This window comes from Quercus robur, chromosome 11 (genome assembly GCF_932294415.1).
Source record: "Quercus robur chromosome 11, dhQueRobu3.1, whole genome shotgun sequence".
NCBI classification, from domain to species: Eukaryota; Viridiplantae; Streptophyta; class Magnoliopsida; order Fagales; family Fagaceae; genus Quercus; species Quercus robur.
In genome coordinates, this window is record NC_065544.1 from 4,587,502 (window position 1) to 4,607,462 (window position 19,961).

The following is a 19,961-nucleotide window of genomic DNA, read 5'->3' on the forward strand; positions in this document are numbered from 1 at the left end:
GGTTTGATGAGTAATGTTGAAATCTCCAAAATTGTTTTTGAATTACATTCTGGATGTAGGAATTGTTTTGGTAAACATTCTTCATATGTTTGGAACTTAGCGCTGTTATGCCTATTATGGAATTTGTAGAGGGAGAGAAACCAATGCATTCTTGAGGGTATGCCTTGGTTTTTTAGCTGAAATCATATTTCCTAACAATATTGTTTTAGTGGTCTCCTTTTTTTGGGCCATAGTAAGATACGTTCATTTGTGGGTTTAATTGATTCTCTTTCTTTAAAGTGTAACTTTAATTGATTATGTCTCTTTAGGACTATTGTTTGTGTATATAAGGTAGTTCCTTTTCTTTAATAAAATTAATTACTTTTTCCTTGTTTGATAAGTAACAATTCTTTTTTATTAAAAATAAATAAACCAAGTACATCGGGGTGTACCCAGAGAGAAGGAAAAAAAATCAATCTCTCAAATTACTATTCTCAATCATATCTAAAAGAGAAAAACAAAGAGGAAAGTAATAATCAGCACTCCAATCTAACAAGGTACCAAAAAAAAAGGATTTGATTTCAAGGATAGATAGTTCACTTCCCTCAAAAATTCTAGCATTCATTTCTTGCTAAATACACCCCATGATGCAATGTCGCACAGCCTTCCAAAAAGAAATATTTCTATGCTTGCTGAAAGTACCTTGCCAAGCTGCAAATATATCAATAGCCCTCTTTGGCATAAGCCATTGGAGTCCAAATAGTCAACAACATTGTCCACAACTCAAGCTATAGGACAATGAAGAAGAAGATGATCCATTGACTCCCCACACCTTTTACACGTGGCACCAATCCAATACAATAATACCTCTCTTCCGAAAATTGTCAGTAGATAATATCTTCCCTAATGCACGAGTCCAAGAAAAGAAGGCAATCCTTTAGGGACCTTAGATTGCCACACCACTTTCCAAGGAAACATGCCATTAGATGAAGATAAAGAGTGATATTAACCTCACACCTCAAAAATCCGACTCTTGGTGGGTCTCCTACAAAGCCTATGCATCCCCTCACCCCTAACAACCTTGGAATAGATTAGATCCATTAATGTAAGCAGTGACTCCAACTCCCAATCTTGGACCGGTCTAGATAATCAAACATCCCAATGGGGCACCCCATTAGAGAGATGTAAAACCTTAGCTATTGAGAAATCTTTAACACAACTGACACTAAATAGCTCTGGGAAAACCACCTTAAGTGGGCAATCACCACACCAAATGTCATGCCAAAATTTCACTCTAGTACCATCACACACATCAAACTGAAGAAACTGGGAAAAGGTCAACCATTCCCGTCTTATAGATTTCCAAAGATTCACACCATTGGGACCTGTAACACTTTTAGTGCACCATGCCCCCATTCATTCCCATACTTTGCCTCTTATCACCCTCCTCCAAAAAGCTCCCTCATGTTCCCATATCTCCACAACCACTTCCCTAGCAAAGTTTGATTAAATCTTCTCAGTTTCCTTATCCCAAACCCCCCATATCTTACTGGTTAACAAATTTGATCCCAATTAGCTAGATGAAATTTATGATCCTCACCAATGCCACTCCATAGGAAATTTCTCTGTAGCTTTTCAATATGATTATTCGCCTCCACCAGAATGGGGAAAAGAGAGAAAGAAAGTAAGTAGGCAAACTTGAGAGTGTGCTTTTAATCAAAGTGACCTTACCCACTTTAGATAGATAGAGCTGCTTCCAACCCGCTAACCTCTGTTCCCAGTTCTCAAGAATAGGATTCCAAAATGTCCTCTCCTTGAATTTAGCACCTAAGGGAAGACCCAAATATTTCATAGGAAGCGATGATTGTCTACATCCCAACAAAGTCACTAATTCTCCCAAATTGGTCACTTCCGCCACCAGTGCCAACTCAGAATTTTCCAAATTAATCTTCAAACCTGATTCATTTCCAAATAACGAAGAATATCCCTCAATTTTGCTATTTGACTCAAGTCAGCATCTTATAAAAAAGAAAAGTTAGTTAAAAATGCTACCACAAAGGGGAGCTGGCCACTTTTTTTGGTCCATATATTTTTGTTTCTTTCCACATTTATTTACTTTGAATATATCTTTCAGAATGTTTCGAGAGTTTAAGAGCTATTCACTTAAAGAGTTAAGTTTGTTTCCATTAATGTGTATATATTATCTTCCTCATGCTGATATATTTATAAATAAATAAAAAATCCTCATGTTGACATGAATAATAGACAAATCATTCAAGTTTCAGCATTATCTTTCTTTTGGCTTCTTTCATTGTGTATGTCAATGGTGATATAACTTTATGTGAACATTTTTCTAGGTCCATGATTTTGGCTTCTTTCGTTATGATCCTGGTGCAATCCAGTTTCTGAATTACGAGGAGATTCCTCTTGCCCCTGAGGCTGCTTGTGTTGGACTGGAAATCAGGGTTGTTGGTAATGATAGCGGTGAAAAGGTATTCATTTGGACTGGAAATCACTTGTAATACATACTATCTTTTGGGAGATACCTGAAAATGCTGAAATTAGGCAAATAGTAATTACTGATTAACCCCCCCTCCCTCTTTATATAGTTTTAATTAAATGATAACACAAAATTGTGGCTTAAATTAAAATTTTTGGTGTACCAAAAGGCCAGTCTGAAGTATTGCTATATTTGTGCTTATGTGCATGAAAACATTGTTCAAATATGTATACTGATTGTTTGACATCATTGGAGGTGAGAAACTAATGAAAGTTTAGCAGATGGATGTGTGTCTTGCTTGGTTCTAGTTAAAGCAAACCTAAGGTTTGATGTTCTCTTGTAATGAAGACATGTATTATTTATAATCATATCTGCATACAAGGTTCTGTTGTAGATGTCAGAAAATGTATTAAAACCTCCCCGAAAGGGGATATTTTGTTGGATAGGTTACAGTCTCCTTTTATTATCAAAAAAAGAAAAGGCTACTTCATGAGCACATGAAGAAGCCTAAAGAATTATTACAAATAAGAATTATGTAAAAAAATACAATGATTTTAAAAAATTTGTAATAGAATCACAATGTGTAAAATCCTATGCATGAGACCAATCAAATAAAGAGCTAGAGAAAGTTGCTAGCAACAGACTCTCTCTATGCACCGCATCTTCAAATGTACACTAGTTACTTTCCTTTCAAATAGTCCACATCAACCACAAGGAATCATATTCCAAATAGCTGATGAATGCTTACCCACCCAATTCCTCCAACCAAATATGGCTTCCATCACCTTCCCTGGCAGGACTCAATGTATCTCAAAGCACCTAAAAACAAAACTCCACAAATTAAGGGCCATTGTATTTGTAAATTAAATTAAAAATTGGTCCTTTGTCTCCTCACTACACTGGCACATGCAACACCATCCTAATAAAGTATAACCTCTCTTAATGAGGTTCTCACATGTAGTTATCTCTTGTAGATGAGAGCAGAGCTTTAGTTTTCTTGAAGATGCATACTTTACTTAAAAACACCAAGTTCTGTTGATCTCTTACAAAGGAAAACAATTTGTTGGGTTAAAATGAATTGACCTCTTGCAATTAATTAATTAATTACCCAAGTTAATTAATTAGATCAAATTTCATGCAATAGCGTGATAGTACAAACAAATCACCAATTATACTAAATGCAGCGGAAAATAAATTTGACACGGGTGATTTATTTACGAATGGGGAAAACCATCGAGGCAAAATCCCACTGGGTGATTTTACTAAGAGATCAACAGCGGTTACAAGTATTATCAATCACAAGCGGTTACAAGTATAAGGAATCTTACCAAACCCTTTGGTCTATCCCAAAATACAAACTTACAGTTGAACCCTTACCCCAATACCTAATTGGACTTATATTGTAGCGGCAATCTTTCTGTTCAATGCACGAATTTCAGTACGTGACTAACCAATGATGCACGGATCCCAGTACTTGACTAACTCCAGCAACTTGAAAAGGTTGTTGGCTGCAAAGTTCTTCAGTTTATCAACAATGAAGATCAGGAAGCTCTTGGTCACAAAACCCTTGACGTAAAGACGCAGTAGCTTCTTCAGAGAGAATAATGGACTAGGGCACTTTCTGCATGTTTTCTCCCTTGTGTGACGGCCTTTAAAATAAGCCTTATAAATGTCTAGGGTTGTGAGAAAAGAAATCCTACACAAATACATAAGCTTGGCCCAAAAATCAGATCTGGAAATTTTGATTTCGTAAGTCTTGACAGAAACAGCTTGTGTCAAGCTTCAACATTAAATCTCAATAGAATCCTCTCTGTCGAGATTGCTGTCGAGCTTTAATGAACAGCTCTTCTTCACATGTTTCTTGGTCAAATCTTCATGGTTTTAACACTTTTTTTTTTTTTTAAGTACATGGTTTTAACACTTAACTTGAACAATATGTTTTTTGAAGTTTTAAACCTATCCTAGATCTACCCAATTACAAGTAAAGTGCATTTTGTCAAGGGATTAGTCAATTACATAAAATATGTCCCTAACACAATTAATGAAAGGCAAGAAGATAAAATATCTAAATGACACACAGCAAAAGAAGAGAAATTGTAAGGGATGTTTAAGTATCGGCTGTTTTTGATTAGTGTATTTATTGTGCCAAGGATATTAAAACAGAGAAGTCCTTACTTTCTTTTGTTAAACTGAGTAAATAGGCAGATCTTCACAAGCCTTTTTGATCTAATCGGTTGTTTTCATTGATTTAAGAATTTTGGAGTTGTTCTTTAGTTTGTTGTATACCAGAAACAATCACCATTGCTCTATTAGCAAGACCAAATCTGAAAGGAATTTTAAAGAAAATGAAGATAGTCCAACATTAGGAGGGTTTAAGGACCTTGGCAGTCTTCCTCTATTGTCTCCTAACCATTAGAAGAGGTAGCATTGAAGGAAGATGTCTCTAGAAGGAACCCTACTGATACAGCCATTTGAGGAGCTAAAACCATCTTTGATGTTGACCATTTTGGTGATTAGTGCAGTTGCTAATGATTTAGCATTATAAATCTTTTGGTAAAACTATTGCTTGAACATGATTGTGGTGGCCTACATGTAGTTTGTATTTATGGTGGATGTTTGCTGCTTACAAAGCCAAGAAATAAAAATGGAATATTGTGGTAGCTTCCTTCTTTCTTAATGTTACTTATATTTTGCCTCTGGTACTTCCTATGATTTTATTATAGGACTTTAATTTATTATAGTAGTTTTTTTTTTCCATGAATGTTCCTTCATTGACTTAACTCTGAATTTACAGGTTTCCATTTTGGCTGGTACTCTTGCTCGATTAGATAGAGATGCTCCTCATTATAAAAAGTATGTGGTAGCTTTACTTTATTTCATTTTGATTCCTTTAATCTATAAAGAAACACATTTGGAAAAAAATTCAATTAATTGACACCAAATGGTCAAAATAGAGGTTCTTTTCTTTAGGGATTTTTGTTTTGTTTTTTTCCCCCTCTAATAATGTTTGTAAATCTTTTGACGGTGGGATTCGTTCATTAAAACTGAGGTATGGCATTTAATTTTCCATCTTTTATCATAATATTCTTAAGGATGTGGATGCAATTTGCTAGGTTTAGGTCATGGCTTCTCGTCAGCTTTTTTTATTATATGCAGGAGCTATAATAGAAACCAGTGCTGCAATTCACATGAACGTTTTTTCCCTATTGATCTTTGGTTTTGCAGACACTTGTATTTGTTTTCTTGTTCAAAGTGTTGACCATTGTGAACATGATGTTCAATTTTTTCTCAATAAAAGTCTTATTACCTATCAAAAAAAGTATATGTGCCTTCTATTTGCTAGAAATGAAAAAAAAAAAGGTTGCATTCACTACCAATTGATAGTAGTTGATAATGATTGTTTTGGTGCAGGGATGGCTACAATGACTTCAATACATTCTACATGCAAGTAAGTGTCTTAATCTTTTAGTCTTGGTTTCTTATTTTCAAATTTATCCATGATTATTTAATTTGTTGAGAAAATATATATAATTCAACCAACAGTACAGCTGTTGGTCCAATGGTTGAGACAATGACACATTGACCCAACAATTTTCTAGGTTAGCACATGGTATGGTTCTGATGACTATGGTTGTCACTAAGGATAATTAATGTTCCTTTTACCCTAACTGTAATTGACTGTCAACAATAGATCAACTTTTTGAAAATTGTATTGATGCTACTTGCAGCATATGTGAATCTTTTGTTAGTTTTGCAGTTGTAGAACTTATGAGGCTTCTCATGCAATGTACTTCATTCCATAGTGTAGTACCAGAGAAGGAGGTTCATTGTTAATGTTGACAAGCATATGTGTTCTTATATATGTGTATTCATACATACATTAAGACATGCTGTTAATAATCTTAGTAAAGTTAGTGGTGAGACACAGTAGACCATCTTCAACATTGTTTTATCGATTGGGAACTTAGATCACTTGTTTTCTTGTTATTGGGATTTATGGGTAATGCCTAGGACAGTTGCAGAGAAACTGCTATATCGGAAAAGGCACATTGCTAGGCACCTGTGATATGGGATGTTGATCCTCTATGTCTCATGTAGCGCATTGGGCTAGAAAGAATTGCTTGGACCTTTGAAAGATTTAAGCTTCCTGGTTCTAAGTTGATGCTCTGATGCTTTCATTTATTTGGTCACTCTTTGTTTAAATGGTGGAGTCAAGCTGTTATCTTTTTTCTTCTTTATATGATTTTAAGGATTTGTAAAATTTAATTACTTGGGTTATAATATTTGTATTCTTCTCTTCTCTATAGGGGTTTCTTTTGTGTATTCCTTTTGGGGGTTCTATTTTTGTTTGCATTTTGTGTAGTGGGGTAAGTCTTATTGATGAGAAGACAAGGAAGAGTTGCTTATGATGGTTTGGTCATATTTAGAGTGATTAATGAACTAATGAGAAAGAGTGAGTTAATTTAAGTTGAGGGAACTAAAAAAGGTAGAGGAAGACTGAAAATTACATTAATAGAAGTAGTAAAAAAGTAATGACAATTAGAAAGTAACAATGTGTATGACTTGGAATAGTATAGAATAGTGGAAAAGATTATATGTGGTCGACCTTGACTAGTCTGTTGGGATTCATAGCTGACCCCAAATTTTTTGGAAATAAGGCTTTGATTGTTGTTGTAGTATTCTATGTAGTGGGGTCGTTGTGTTCACTTGATTTGAGCAATTGAGCCTTGAAATTGAAACCTGAGCTTGGCTTGAACCGGCTTGGCCAGGCTCACATTTAGGTTGAGTTTGCCAACCTCACTCAAGCCCTCCCAATGGTTTTTTATGACCAGTTAAACATAAAGTCAGACCCAGGCATGTCCACATTGTGCCATGCACATTTGAATTCAAACTGATGGCATCAGTGTCCACTTTCATCTGCAGCCCTACTTGCTTCTTGGGTTACCTTTTGTTCTCTCGTTTCAAATGGTTAAATTGGATGGTAAGTAATATCTTGTCTTTTTTTTTGAGTAGTGCTAGTTACACTGTGTATGGTATGCACAGGTGAAATACTGTTTTGAAAACACGATTTTAGTTTTAATTGTGGGCTAAGATATTAACTTGTCTTTTGTTTAAAGTTAAGCAAGCCATTCTGAGCTAAATATTAATTTGAAGAATTTTTTTATCCAAAAAAATAATAATAATAATAATAATTTGAAGAATTTTACTTAGTTTTTCATTTCCTTGGAAGAAAAATGAGTCTTGTTTTGGAAAATATTTAAATGAATTTGGCGTCTATTTATGAATTAATTTGTTTGCTAAGAATGCTGCTATATTATAATATTGAACTTCTCATTCGTGCTTGGTATATGCACCTAAAGTACCATCCTTATTATTTTTTATTTTTTTAAGACTGGTCTTTTGGTGTGTCTGTAGAAGGTCATGACATCTTATGATGCTCAATGGTGTATCAAAATTGGTGCTAAATTGTAGAACATTGTTTTCATGGAGTCCGTTTCTTGATTCTTTTGTTATTTGATATTGACATAACATTCCTTATTGATTGTTTGTTGTCAAATTGTTAATCTGCTATGTTGCAGCTTGAGCCAAAATGTTATTGTTTCTTAATTCATGATTGTATTGCTTACAGGCTGCATCTGGGACTAAAGGTGGTTCTAGCGGTTCCCCAGTTATTGATTGGCAAGGCAGAGCGGTGGCCTTGAATGCTGGGAGCAAGTCATCAAGTGCATCAGCATTTTTTTTGCCTTTAGAACGAGTGAGCACTTTTTGTATATTTGCTGAGCCTTTATGCCATCCTTCCGGTATAAACTGGGATTGAGCACAATTCTTCTCGTGGGGAGTGTGTAATTCAACTTAGGCAACTAAACAGAGCAGAACTTAATTGGCAGGTTGTGAGGGCATTGAAGTTTCTCCAGAAGGGCTGTGACTCTTATGTAAATAAATGGGGGCCAGTTTCCATACCCCGGGGTACGCTTCAGGTTTGTTGTTGATGTTATCCTTGCATAGCTTTCCTACCATTAATTTGATTTTCTTAGTTGTTTACTCTTATCAGCAAAAATGCGTTAGACAGAAGATAGAATGTGTTTTGTTGAGTAGGCCAGAATACATTTTTCTCATGACTGTCATTATAAATCAGGGCGTTATTGCTTAAATTCTTAATTTTTAAGGTTGCGGAAGCTATGGTACAGCGGGTAAAATTTGAGGACGTTTGTTGTGGTTGGTCTGGAATATATAGAAAATAAAAAATACCCTGATCCTAGAATCTTGAGAAGCACATATGGTACATTTCCAAATATACTCTAACTGAAACATGACATTGTCAGGTGCGTGCATTATTTCAATGTTGAAGTGTTCTTTCCCCTTAATGTGGTTCTATTTCTTGACAACCCCCCCAAAAAGATTCTTAATTACTTTTCATCTATATTTATTATATTTGGGAGGTTTTGTGGTGTTTTTTTTGGGGGGGTGGGGGAGTTGGGCAGAGTGGATTTTCTGTACATTCTCTTGATTTGATCACTGACCTAATTTACTTATTTGGGAAATACGTAAATGGACCACATGCATGTACTAGTTCTTTTGTTTTTGTTTTTGTTTTTTTTTTTTTTTTTTGATTTGTTTTGTTTTGTTTTTGTTTTTTTTTGTTTTTTCTTGTGGTGAAAACTGAGTCATAGAGAGATGAAAACTTCAACCTAGAATCTAGAAAATGGTAATGAAATTATTTTTCATTTGTGTAGCCTTCAAAGTAGAGTTTTCCTCCTAATCTCTGAAGTGGTTGTTAGTGAGGGTTTTCAATTCAAAATCCTTATATGCCAGTGGCATCACACGGAGTTGTGTTAAAAAATGCTCAATTAGTTATGCCAATTTTATTTTATATATAAATATTTGATTAATGTGTATATATGTAAGTGCTTTTATTCATAAACAATAAATCTTTGTATAAAATATCTGAGGGTTTATTACATGATGTGGCTTCTTTAATCCATGGTATAGGTAACATTTGTTCATAAAGGATTTGATGAGACACGTCGGCTTGGTCTACAAAGTGAAACAGAGCAGGTCTTTAGTTCTCTGATTTTACATTGTTTCCAGTGATGATTTATATATATTTTCGGATAAAATTGGGTTTCCTCAATGAGTAGTTATGCTTGTGCTTTTGACTTGTTTAGATGGTGCGGAATGCATCTCCACTAGGGGAAACTGGCATGCTCATCGTTGACTCTGTGGTAAGTACATTTGTTTGATATTTTACCTATAAAGGATAAAGTATGTTTTGTGTTTCTAATGCTCAATTGCGTGCTAATTTTCATATTATTTTAAAGGTAATATTATGTCATTTTTCTATTTAAAAAAAATTTGGGATTAAGGTTCAAATCCCAGCAATGGAAATGTTTCTGCCGATCTCGAGTTTGTTGAGGATCCGTAGCAAATCCCAAAATTTTGGAACTAAGGCTTTGTTGTTGCTGTTATGTAATATTTTTCTGACTAATTGGTGTGGACTTGTTTCAGGTCCCAGGTGGCCCGGCTCATAAGCATTTGGAGCCAGGAGATGTGCTTGTTCGTGTGAATGGGGAAGTAAGTAATGTCTTGAATTATTCTTGATTACATTGATTTATTCTATGAGCTGTTCCTGTATGATTTTAATTGTGTTTTGTAATTGCTGGACGGTTTTGGTAGCTGTATTGTTATTTTCAAACTGAAACTCTTTTACTAAAATGTACCACCAGTTTTGTTGTCATAGAAAAGCTTCCAGGATTAGCCCTTAGAGCAGGCTACTCAAAACTGTTTCCAGGGAGCAGATTCTAACAAGACCCAATGTTCTCCTTTTTCTGTTTTGTTGCCATACCTTTGTTGGACGTTAGTTCATTCTCAATATCCTGTGACTGTTTTGTTTGCATATGTGGAATTAGACCATATGCCATTTGGCAACAATTTATGTGAGGAGTAGTGCAATATCATTTGAACTAGTTTCTTTTGGATGTCGTTAGATGGACATAGATCTTTGAATATATTAGGAGTTTTTGGACTTGCGTGTAAGTAATTATTATTTTGGGCTTATCAAAAAAATTATTATTTTGGGGAGATACTAAGCTACTGTATTCTTAAGTTACTTCCTCTAAGTTCTTGTATACTGTCTATGTTTCTATTTAATAAATTTATCTTTACTTATATAAAAAAAATTTATATTTACATCACAGAGTGAAATAATCTTGAATAATCATGTCTTAGTTCATATACAGGCAATGTTTTCTACTACTGTGGAGCTATTACTTGTATTAGTTGCTTTAACGTGTGGAACTCCTAATGCAGGTAATTACCCAATTCCTGAAGTTGGAGACTTTAATTGATGACAGTGTCAACCAGAACCTTGAATTACAAATAGAAAGGGGTGGCATACCATTGACTGTCAGCTTGATGGTAAGGGTTGTGCTAATGTTCAAGTATTGGTTACTGCTTTCAGTTTATCTAGAAAAGAAGTTTACACAGGTCCTTGGTAGATAGCTTGCTGTGAGAAATAATGAACTTGATCCTGGAGAGACTCACATGGAAGCCTATATCTGTAATTTGGGATTGATTTCACAAACTCTGCCAGAACCATTCTATGCATGGTCTAGGATGGTGGCTCTTACAGTGAACACCTAGCAATAGCTTTACCAAGTGAAAAATGATGCTTGTTTATAATATAATGGCCGGAGTGGCATGAAGAAGTGATGTAATCCAAATGGAGGTTGACAGCTAAAAACTATGGACCCAAGATTGTTAGACTGTGGGCCAATTTAGCAAAGGTCCTTTGCAATGTTCAGAAGTGGGCTTGGATCCCTGAGAAATGAAATGAAGCTCGGTAGATTCAGATAATCAAGAAAGGGAGCAAAACTAAAAGCCGAAAAGAGAAGATAACTAATTTATTCTTTCAAAACTCTAATCTGAATACTCTATCACATCAATATGAATATGTACCATGTGACTAGATTTAATATCAACCCTACACCTCAGACATAAATTTCTGGGTTGGTTTCGGCTGGCTCAATCAATCATCTAGTCCATGGATTTACCTAAATCCTCAGTATGTGCTAGCTCTCACCTTCACTGGCATGTTAGGTTTCGTTGATACAATATGTTTTAAATGTACTAGCTACTTGGGGATATTTGTATGGTAGTTTCCATTTTGCTTCATCTTATTAATGTAAAATTTAATGTCTTCTTTATATATTTTAGGTCCAGGATTTACATTCAATAACTCCCGATTACTTCCTAGAAGTAAGTGGTGCGGTGATACACCCTCTTTCATATCAACAGGTAGGTTGGGATTAGCAGTTCTTGCTCAATTCTTTGGAGTGTCAACTTTTACTGTCCATCTATTTTTGCTGATATTTTCCTCTCAATTTATGCATCAGTTTCTGTGATTGGATGTGCATGTGTATTTCATATTGGCAAGTCCTGTACATTTTCTTTTTCAATGATGGTGTTGGCGAATTAATAGAATAAACTTTGAGCCCAACACATCCATACCATGAAAGTTGAGCTCAAGACACTCCTTAAAAATCGGGAGAGGTACTGTGTGGCTACAAAGCCAGAAAAGAATATTGCATGTTTGCCTTAATTTTTCGTCTTAAATAAGATGATGTAAAGACTAGGTAGCAAAGCCTTATTTCAACTATAGAGAGCCCGCATATATAATAATAAGATGATGTAAAGACTATATAGCTAAGCCTTATTTCAACTATAGAGGGCCCACATAAATAATCCTGTTTTGTTTCTGTGCTTTTTTGAAAGTCATTTCTGCTTATGCTATTGTGCCTTGGCTTTCATCCCAATTGACATTCTTTTTAGTTATCTGGTGCCTTAATCATAGCACCGTATATGGGAGAATTGTTGGTATTTGTTGCATGTGACAAGCTTGGTTGGGGGTTTTTATAACTTTTTATAATACTTTTAGTTCAAACTTTCCATTAATCAAGAAATGAAACTTTGGGTTAAATCAGTTTCTTCTTTTTCATGAGACTTTTTATTTTATTTTTTTAATTTATTTTTTTTACCTTCTATTATTGTGAAATCAAACTTGTTGACCTAGCTTTGTTGACTTGTAGTTTAGTCAATGTTGCTTTCTGGTAACTACTTTTCATATACAACCCTTAATTATTATAGCAGACATGTAACTCATTTAATTTATTCAATGCAGGCTAGAAATTTCCGTTTCAATTGTGGTCTTGTATATGTTGCAGAACCAGGGTAAGTTTAATCAGATCTAGTACTAAGATATACATTACTAATTAGTTTGACTTATTCTTCAATTGTCATGTACAGTATGCAAACAAATGTTGATCTTTTCTAGTTTGTATTCTATATATATTGATAATAAAATTTAAGACTTGACACTAATTAATATCTAGAGAAGATTGATTTCCTTGTACTCCCTCCGTCCCACTTTGTTTGTCCTGTTTGAAAAGTCAAACTTTTTAAGGGAACATTATTTATTGTCTTGTCTACCTTTTAAAAATGCATAAGTTTCCAAAACTACCCTTAAATAAATTTATCAAAAAATTGATGACTTTTAAAATAGGGGTATAACAGGAACATTAGTAAATTAATGACTTTTATTTTTAGAAACAAGACAATATTTTGGGACATCCCAAAATGGAATAGAGGACAAACAAAGTGGGACGGAGGGAGTATAATTTTCAGTAGTTCCCTAGAGTGGTTCACTGCAGAAAACAAGCTTATTTTGGGCTTTTAATATGTGAGCAGCCTATCTTGTTAGTAGCTGCCAAAGAGGATTTCTCAGTGACATTTTAGAAGCTCCACCCAGTGCTTTATGACTGTTCTGCAAGCACTGCTACACTTCCTTTGATGCTGATAGAAAAACTCTGTTCTTCTGTTTCTTTACATTTGATGTTGATGTTTTTATACTATTTAATCTTTTTTTTGTAAAACCCTTCAATTCATTTGTTTATAAGTTTTGATAGCATGAGGTTCAAGATTTTTTTAATTTTATTTTGATAAGCGATAGCATGAGGTTCAAGATTATAACTATCTGGAGTCCCCAGATACAAATCTACACACTAACATAAATTTAAATATTGAAAGGCAGAATCTAGTGATGTCGTAATGCTTCCTGTCCTTGAAGGGAACACCAGCTGTTAACTGAACTCTCCCTGCCACGGTTCCCATGGCAAAAACAGGCAGTCTGTGAGGTTAAAGGCAGTAGTTGTTTATTACTTCTTTTTGTTAGGGTTTACTGGAAGTCCGGAACTATAGAAACGAGGGATGGGAAGGAAGGCGTGTTTTCTGTGTAGAATCAAAATTGTTTGAATTCATATTGGAAGAGAGTGGGCGAACGTATGGGCTGTGCATCATTGAAAGGTGACAGAATAGAGAGTGGGGCAACGTATCCACTGTTTTGATGATCTTCATTGTAAAATTTTTCCATCCATTCACATACTAGTGTGGAATGAGTTGAAAAGTGATCATCAAAATTATGCCAGAGTTGTCGAGAATCTCAATAGGGCATTTTGAATTTGTAGCTTGGCTCAATGTTCCTGTATTGAACTTTTTTGCTGCACTATATTTTCATGTCATGACTCATGAGTTTATGTTACAATATGGGCGTGCAATTTAATTATTTTGAAAATTGAACCAATTTGTGTTTGCTTTCTTTCCACTCTATGCCTTTTTAATGTAATGGGCCAATTGTTTTACCTATTGCAGATATATGCTCTTTAGGGCAGGAGTTCCTCGCCATGCCATCATTAAGAAATTTGCGGGTGAAGAAATATCATGTCTTGAGGAACTAATTTCAATTTTGTCCAAGCTGTCTAGGGGTGTTCGAGTACCATTGGAGTATATAAGCTACACGGATCGTCACCGAAGGAAGGTATATGATGATTAGTTATTACACTTCTGTTGATCAAATTGATAATTTATCAGCACAGTGAACTGGTACTTATTATTATTTATTAATGATTTCTTATTTTTGGTTTAATTCAATAATTAATTGATTTAATAAATAGGTAACACTATTTAATAGTGTTTATGGGAAGCAGTCATATTATTTGATTTATTGTGGCTTTCTTTATTTTGCAAATTGATTTCAACTGGAATATCTCTATAATTGTATTTGTGAGAAGGCCCAATCGGTTGTATTTGATTAAATCAGTCAAGGCTTTCTTTTAGGTTTATGGACCATAAGGTCTATTGGTTCTTTCAGCTTGTGTGAGCCTGATGTTGCTTTGGTCATTTACTTGTATAAAAATGAGCCTCTAGTGAATGGGCCTTTAGAGTCCCAGTGGTATTTATTATCCTCATATCATTATAGTTAATATCTGAAATTATTCATTTCCTTTTTTTGGATGAGGAAAAAAAAGATTCATTTCCACTGAATTTTAGTCCATAGATGTGCTATTTTCAGACCCATAGAAGCCTTGGTTTACATGATAGCATTTATAAGCATGAGAGACACTAAATGTCCTTCCGTGGTTTTCTGTCGTGTGCTTTATGCTATGTACTTATTGTTGCATTGACATTTACTCTTAGATTCCCCCTGCATCTTTTGGATTCTAACTTGATTATGAGCATTTTTGTTTCACCACCCTCTTCTTTGTCTTACTATTCTGACTCTTCTGGTGGGTTCAGTCTGTACTTGTCACAGTTGATCGGCATGAATGGTATGCCCCTCCACAGATATACACTCGTGATGATAGCACTGGTCTATGGACTGCAAAGCCAGCTTTTCAAACTGACTCCCTTCTACCATCCTCTGGTATCAATGATGTTGGGGCTCTGGCAAGCCAGACAATTTCAATGGGTGGTGAGGGTAATTTTATAGAACATATACATCAAAGTAACGGCCAGGAGTTGACTGATGGTGTTACTAGTATGGAAACAAATTGTGAAGATGCTTCTGATGAAGCACGTCCTGGGAATGACCCTGTTGGATTAAAGAAACGACGAGTGGAAGAGGATTTGTCTGCTGAAGGCAATGTTGTTGCTGATTGTTCCTTGCCTGAAACCAGAGAAGTGAAGTTGGAGGATCCTAATACTATGCAAAATGATATCTTAAGAGAGTTTCAAGGTGCAACGGTGACAGCAGCTAATGCTTCATTTCCTGAACGTGTGATAGAGCCCACTCTTGTAATGTTTGAGGTAATTTTCTTAGAAATATTAAATCATATTTTCTTCAAGTGCCTGCCTAATTCAATTGACCAGGCTAGTTGATTTTCACCCTACTAGTTTGTGATGCCTTTTGCTTTATTCATATTAAGTTAAACTTAAATAGTAAGTGGCTTTACACTTTAGCTTTCTGAATCTTGCTCACAAGTTGAGTCAAGTACCCCTTTAATTGTTTCCCTTTAAAGAATAGCTTGTCAATTTAGCCCTTCTATGATTAATTATCTGGAATTGTCTTGGAAGATGACCTTGCCTACAAATACAATTGAGAACCCATGTTAATTTGAATGTTATTATCACATGGTTTCAATCAAGATGATAATAAATTCATTCATGAAAAGTGACTAAATCTTACACTTGCTATCAATGCACTGCAACCCTCTTTTTCCGGGTTTGGGACTGGTTTTGAACAAAATATACAACACTAGGCACTGACAGTCGATCCATCCATATGATTTTTTATTGTGCCGTTCGTTTATTAGGTTATATCAGAAAATTTAGGGTGTCCTTATTTGGAACTATCTGATGAAAATGTATAGGGACATGAGGCTTTTATTTCAATAGATTTTGGGTTTAAAGGCCCCTTTCCTTCTTTTATATTTGTTACTTATATTTTGCTCACAGAGTCATTCTTATATATATATATATATATATATATATATATTTTTTTTTTTTTTTTACTTATCAAAAAAAAAAAAAAAAAACTACTGATTTTACCTTTGTGGCTTGTTCAAAATTGTAATAACCTACTTTTATTCAATTGTTGAGGTGAAACTTTGTATATGTGTGAATATATATATGCATGGATGGTTGGAAGTGTTTCTTTCCAGGGCTTACATTTTATTAGTAAGTTGGTCTTTATACCTGCAGGTCCATGTGCCACCATCATGTATGCTTGATGGTGTGCACTCACAACATTTTTTTGGGACTGGTGTCATTATACATCATTCTCAAAGCATGGGACTTGTCGTGGTTGACAAGAACACAGTTGCAATATCTTCATCCGATGTGATGCTGTCCTTTGCTGCTTTTCCAATTGAAATACCTGCGGAGGTAAATCTTTTAGCGTCAGTAAAAGTTAAAAATATAAAATAAAATAAAAATCTGCTACTTGCTTAAGTTGTTTACATTCTATATAGGTGGTTTTTCTCCATCCTGTTCATAATTATGCTCTCATTGCATATGATCCCTCTGCTCTGGGAGCTGTTGGCGCCTCAGTTGTGCGTGCTGCTGAACTACTTCCAGGTAATTTTGACTACATTAATTTTAATTTCTCTTTGTTCAACTTTATTTGGAGTTTGTCAGATTCCCTATTCTGATACAATTCTATGTTTATGGCGTGTCACATGTTTGAATCATTCATACAGCTGGTCTTCTTCCATGTGTGCAAATATTATTATATTTGTATTAATTTCCAAATATGTTAACAGTTATTTTACCTAAAATATGCATATTGAAGAAGAATTTTCATACTTTCTGAGACAGAGCCTACATTACGTCGTGGTGACTCTGTTTATCTTGTGGGGTTGAGTAGAAGCCTCCAAGCAACATCCAGAAAATCCATTGTGACCAATCCATGTGCTGCATTGAATATTGGCTCAGCTGATTGTCCACGGTACAGAGCAACCAATATGGAAGTCATCGAGCTTGATACTGGTAACTGTACTTTCATTACCAAAGTAGATCTTATTCATCCAGATTTTGACATTATGCATGTATGATATCAGATTTTGGTAGTACTTTTTCGGGGGTGTTAACTGATGAACAAGGAAGGGTCCAAGCTATCTGGGGAAGCTTTTCAACTCAGGTTTCCACTCGGTCCAAAAAAAAGAAAATGAAAAAGAAAAAAACTAAGGTTCATTGTTAAATTGATTTTTCTGATGTGCTCCATCGGAGCATGAATCTGACATATAAATTCCTGATTGCAGTTGAAATTTGGTTGCAATTCGTCTGAGGATCATCAATTTGTCAGAGGAATCCCGATATATACAATCAGCCAAGTCCTTGACAAAATCTTATCTGGTGCACATGGGCCACCTCTTCTCATAAATGGTGTCAAAAAGCCAATGCCACTTGTTAGAATTTTAGAGGTTGAACTTTATCCTACATTGCTATCAAAGGCCCGAAGTTTTGGACTGAGCGATGATTGGGTGCAAGTACATATTCTTCCTTAGAAAATATTTTATCCTTCTTTCCCTTTCATTTAGTGTGCAATGTGAATGCATTTGTTTCCTGCGTTCGACTTTGTAAATGCTGTTAATTTTTGTTATTATAAAGAAAAAAAAATGGTTTGTTTCTTTGTTTCTCTTTTCATTGTGAATCCATTCAACAACAACAAAGCTTTAGTCCCACATATTTTGGAGTCAGTTATGGATTCTCAATAAATTAGTTGTGGCTTGCCACATGTGAATCCATACTGGCTTACTATTTCAGCTGGAAAAAAAAATTCACTTTGCTCATAATATTTTGGTTCCTGAAAACATGTAGACATAGATGAAACAGCCTTAATGGCTAACGGATGTTTCAACTGATGTATTGCTATGGCTAAACATCATCAAAATTTTCTAGGTTTAGATATTGGAATGGTGCACCATTAGATGTGATAAGCTAATTTTTATGATCATGTTTTGGTCTCTTTACATCATTTCCTTCTTGAATGAATCTTTTTGGTTACCAAACTCATTATTTTTGTAATTAATCATTGGTGAATGTTCCTTGAAGGCACTTGTCAAGAAAGATCCAATTAGACGACAGGTTTTACGTGTGAAAGGTTGTTTGGCTGGATCAAAAGCTGAAAATTTATTAGAACAAGGAGACATGGTCTTGGCAATCAACAAAGAGCCAGTTACATCCTTCCTTGACATAGAAAATGCTTGCCAAGCATTAGACAAATGTGACAACAATGATGGGAAGCTTAACATGACCATTTTTCGGCAGGTAAGCAAATAATATGTCCCATGTGGCTTTTGTTTTTTACTTTTACATTCTTTTAGAAGCAGGGGTTCAAGAAAGTATTGCCTAGGTATATTTGCCTCTTTCACATTGTTGTGCATTGAATCCTTTTTGATATAAGAAATAGCTATTGAATAAATCAATACATTAATCGAATCAGCTATTGAATGAATCATCATTCATACATTGATCTGTATGATTCCAGGGACGTGAAATCGATGTTCTTGTGGGGACAGATGTTAGGGATGGCAATGGCACAACACGTGTGATAAATTGGTGTGGGTGTATTGTTCACGATCCTCATCCAGCAGTTCGTGCTCTTGGATTTCTTCCTGAAGAAGGTCATGGTGTGTATGTGTCAAGGTATGAAATTTGTTTGAATTTACAAGTATTCCATGCTTTTCCTGATGTGAAGGGGTATATAATTTTAAGGAATTGCATAAATGATGTTCTGTTAGCATTCCCATTGACTAGCTCAACCTAAGTCTTTGCTAAATGCTCATCTCATGGTGTTATACAGAAATGTTTTGCACCCACAAAAGTTCTTAATTAGGCCAATTTGGGTACCAAGTGTTCAGCCTGATGCGCATCAACCAACACAAAACATTGACTGTTATTGATTTTCTACCCACTGTTTACCTTGAGTGCAGGCCAACTTGCTAATTCCTCCCATACTCTTTGGAGATTGAAATAGTCACTTACTGAATATTAATATCACCCTGCACCACTCTTTTACATTTCTGATAAAATTTCATTACTTACCGTTAAAGCTTCAACTACTTGAGTATGCTTGACAATTTCTAAAATTTATCAGGTGGTGCCATGGCAGTCCAGTGCATAGGTATGGTCTGTATGCACTTCAGTGGATTGTTGAAGTTAATGGGAAACTGACTCCTGATTTAGATGCTTTTGTTAATGTGACAAAGGTATATCCACAATCTTCCCTTCCTCCTCTCTCTCTCTTCTTATATGTTGTCTATGTGTGGGTGCGTGAATGTGCCTGTGGTTGTGATGCTTGAAAATTTGACAATGCCCCCTTAATCCACTAACTTTTCCCCCCTTCTCCTTTCTCTCCCTTTGATTTAAATATTTGATGTTGATAGCTACTTTGAAAAATTACAATGATGCTTTGAAAGTGAATACAATGTGATGTTGGATGCATGGTCATCCAATTTCAAGGGAAGTGACGTGAGCATTTAATGCCAATGTGAAGAATAAAAATGATTTAAAAAAAATCTCTGTTTCATTTTTTTTCACAGATCACTAATTTAGGCCAAAGTATAGGCATTCAATGTTAGCAAAGTCACGGTGCATGGGTCTTGTTTGTATTTATATTGGGATTTGGGTAAAACTGCATTTGAATCACTTT

At 35.1% G+C, this 19,961-nt stretch overlaps 1 protein-coding gene across 2 annotated transcripts in view; it reads left to right on the forward strand.

The window, feature by feature from the left end:
- LOC126707407 (protease Do-like 7) overlaps positions 1–19,961 on the forward strand; it is a 104,074-nt gene that overhangs the window by 82,957 nt on the left and 1,156 nt on the right. The window contains exons 4-24 of one of the 2 annotated variants that reach the window (XM_050407021.1): positions 2,337–2,471; positions 5,274–5,332; positions 5,891–5,927; positions 8,109–8,234; positions 8,368–8,457; positions 9,470–9,535; positions 9,646–9,702; positions 9,986–10,051; positions 10,787–10,894; positions 11,693–11,773; positions 12,657–12,706; positions 14,183–14,348; positions 15,107–15,616; positions 16,511–16,693; positions 16,780–16,885; positions 17,126–17,296; positions 17,368–17,495; positions 17,569–17,796; positions 18,362–18,577; positions 18,798–18,955; positions 19,407–19,518. In XM_050407021.1, coding sequence (XP_050262978.1) covers positions 2,337–2,471; positions 5,274–5,332; positions 5,891–5,927; positions 8,109–8,234; positions 8,368–8,457; positions 9,470–9,535; positions 9,646–9,702; positions 9,986–10,051; positions 10,787–10,894; positions 11,693–11,773; positions 12,657–12,706; positions 14,183–14,348; positions 15,107–15,616; positions 16,511–16,693; positions 16,780–16,885; positions 17,126–17,296; positions 17,368–17,495; positions 17,569–17,796; positions 18,362–18,577; positions 18,798–18,955; positions 19,407–19,518 — 2,853 coding nt within the window. The remainder of the gene's footprint in view (positions 1–2,336; positions 2,472–5,273; positions 5,333–5,890; positions 5,928–8,108; positions 8,235–8,367; positions 8,458–9,469; positions 9,536–9,645; positions 9,703–9,985; positions 10,052–10,786; positions 10,895–11,692; positions 11,774–12,656; positions 12,707–14,182; positions 14,349–15,106; positions 15,617–16,510; positions 16,694–16,779; positions 16,886–17,125; positions 17,297–17,367; positions 17,496–17,568; positions 17,797–18,361; positions 18,578–18,797; positions 18,956–19,406; positions 19,519–19,961) is intronic. The other variant, XM_050407022.1, reaches the window with a different exon arrangement.